The sequence below is a fragment of the Penaeus monodon genome, chromosome 41 (genome assembly GCF_015228065.2).
Source record: "Penaeus monodon isolate SGIC_2016 chromosome 41, NSTDA_Pmon_1, whole genome shotgun sequence".
NCBI classification, from domain to species: domain Eukaryota; kingdom Metazoa; phylum Arthropoda; class Malacostraca; order Decapoda; family Penaeidae; genus Penaeus; species Penaeus monodon.
The window spans coordinates 31,942,724-31,945,223 of NC_051426.1; the positions used below are offsets into that span (position 1 = coordinate 31,942,724).

Consider the following 2,500-nt stretch of genomic DNA (forward strand, 5'->3'; position numbering starts at 1 on the left):
AACATGGCTGCTAATAAGATCATTTATGATAACATCTCCCATTCATTATAAAATTGAATTTATGCTTGTGTACAAAGTGTTTAAAAGTTGGGGGGGGGGGGGTCCCAACATAAAAGTAGGCTTTTTCAGTGGCTGTGAGATAAGTTCACCCTCCCAGTTCAAACAGACGCCTGCAACAGACACAATTGCACTGACTTAAGAGTAAGAAAGGAAAAGATAATGGTGAACAAATGCCAACTAAGGAAATTCAGTACAAGAAAATCAATACATGAAATAGGACAATATTTTGGAGCCTACATCTAAGAGCCTGTTGCTGCAAAACTATAGGATAATGGAATATTATTCAGATGAAACATCCATTTGATCCACAGCAGAAAATTAATGAGAAACTAATTATGTAAGTACCTTAGAGTGTTCTGAGAATCAATGAAGGAAGATCACTGTTAACTGTGTATATGTCTCTATTATAATGTAATATTTTAATGAGGATTTGAATAAATAGGAAATCAGTGCTATGAGTTTGTTAAAGAATGAAATGGATTAGGGGACTTAACACAATATTTTGTCCTATATAAATGTATATAGGTACATGCTATCCAAAATTTACTCGAAGGGACAGGTGAAGTCTTTTCAGCCCATGCACAAAAAAAAAAAAAATATGAAAGTGTAAAAACTGAACGAGAGAAAAATCTGATACCAAAATACTTTTCCTTCCTGCAGAGAAAATAAGAACAAAATTACTTTCCAATCCATATATGAAAAGATAAACAAAAAACACAAAACTTAAATGAAATATATATTGCATGTTTCTTAACAGAATAACAAATCTCATTATTCTAGCTTATATATAGCTTACATCTAAGATTCACAAACAAACCAGTTGCCTAATACAGGGTCAAAATTTATTCTCCATAGGTCACATAGAGGCTCTTCAAGAACTACACTTATTATAAAAACCACCTCCCTATAAGACAGAGTCATAAGAAAAGTGCTCAAAAGACTTGACATCAAAAAGGGGGGGGGGGGAATCAAAATCCTATACCCAATCTTACGGAAATAATCAAAATCTCCCTTGGGCTTCATATGAGCGATTATCGCGTATCATTCACCTGTTACTAATTCCGACACTGCACATGGAACATCAAGGAATCATTTTCATATCTAATTGACTAACGACCTCTGTACCAAACCCCAGTCACGCCGCAGAGGGAAAAACCCACAAAAAAACAAACAAAAACACTCTCTTTGTTTACCTCCCCAGCTCTCCCTTGTAAATAAACAAGAGACCATCATATCCAACCCCAAAACACAACCACAAATACCAACGGAAAAGACGACTCTAAAAGGGGAATATCCACACGAGGAAAGGAGCCAAGGGAGAGGCACTGACGTCCCCCAAATCTAGGGGAAACTCCCCCCCCACAAGAAGAGACAAAGCAAGGGGAAAATCGTGCTGGAAGTGAAGGCTCATTTTCCTCAATCCTTCCACCTTCTCTGACACCTTCCCCTTCCTCCCTGCAAAAGAGGGAAAATTCATCGGTTTTTCGCCTGCCTTTCAGTGTCACGATGGGACAGACGGTGAAAAGGACTTCCGTCCTGGCCGTGACCTTTGACCTCGTGACCCCATCTTGACCTGGTTACCTCGAGAGACCCATCGAGGCTAAAAAACACTTATTTTAGACCTTTTCCCATCATCATACCCTCGTAAAACCGACTTACCAGAGTCCGTGTACCAACTGCCAGCGTGGGTGGCGCGTCGAGCCGACATTTTGATCCCTATTTTGGTAAATTTTCGATAAAATAAAGAAATTAAAGGAAATGACAACAAGGGACCCTCGGTTACCAGGGCGCTTACTCTCCGGCGACCCTCACGTCACAGAAAACGGAGGAGGGCAAACTAGGCTATTTTTCCGAGGGGCGTCAGTAATTTTTTTTTTTGTGAGTTTGTTAAATTATGTGGATGGTTAATGTCAAACATTTCAAGACAACTCTCCGTGTCTGTCTATCCGTCTGAATGTGTGTGCGTGCGTGTGCGTGTGTGTGTGTGTGTGTGTGTGTGTGTGTGTGTGTGTGTGTGTGTGTGTGTGTGTGTGTGTGTGTGTGTGTGTCTTTGTCTGTCTGTCTGTCTGTCTGTCTGTCTGTCTGTCTGTCTGTCTGTCTGTCTGTCTGTCTGTCTGTCTGTCTGTCTGTCTGTCTGTCTATCTGTCTGTCTGTCTGTCTGTCTGTCTGTCTGTCTCTCTCATCTCAGTCTTATATCCATTCCCTCTCGCCTCCTCTCTTTATCTCCTCTTTCTTCCTCTAATTCTCCTCTTTCCCTCTATCTCTCCTCTCTCTCATTTTTTTTCTCTCTCTCTTCTCTTTTCTATGTCATCTCTTTCCTCTCTCTTCTCTCTCTCATGTCGTCACATGTTTACTATGTTTGGCTCACATCCCCTCTTGTTTGACTCTCCTCTCCCTCTAATTTGTCTCCCCTACTTTAACATTTGCTTCCCATCTCCTT

General features: G+C 40.6%; 1 protein-coding gene across 2 annotated transcripts in view; it reads right to left on the reverse strand.

The window, feature by feature from the left end:
* LOC119598210 (protein MEMO1-like) overlaps positions 1-1,854 on the reverse strand; it is a 16,450-nt gene extending 14,596 nt beyond the window's left edge. For both annotated transcript variants that reach the window (XR_005230949.1, XM_037947838.1), the window contains exon 1: positions 1,720-1,854. Coding sequence is in view for 1 of the 2 variants with exons in the window: in XM_037947838.1 (XP_037803766.1) it covers positions 1,720-1,768 (49 nt within the window). In the remaining variant the exon portion in view is untranslated. The remainder of the gene's footprint in view (positions 1-1,719) is intronic.
* Between the last annotated feature and the right edge of the window lie 646 nt (positions 1,855-2,500).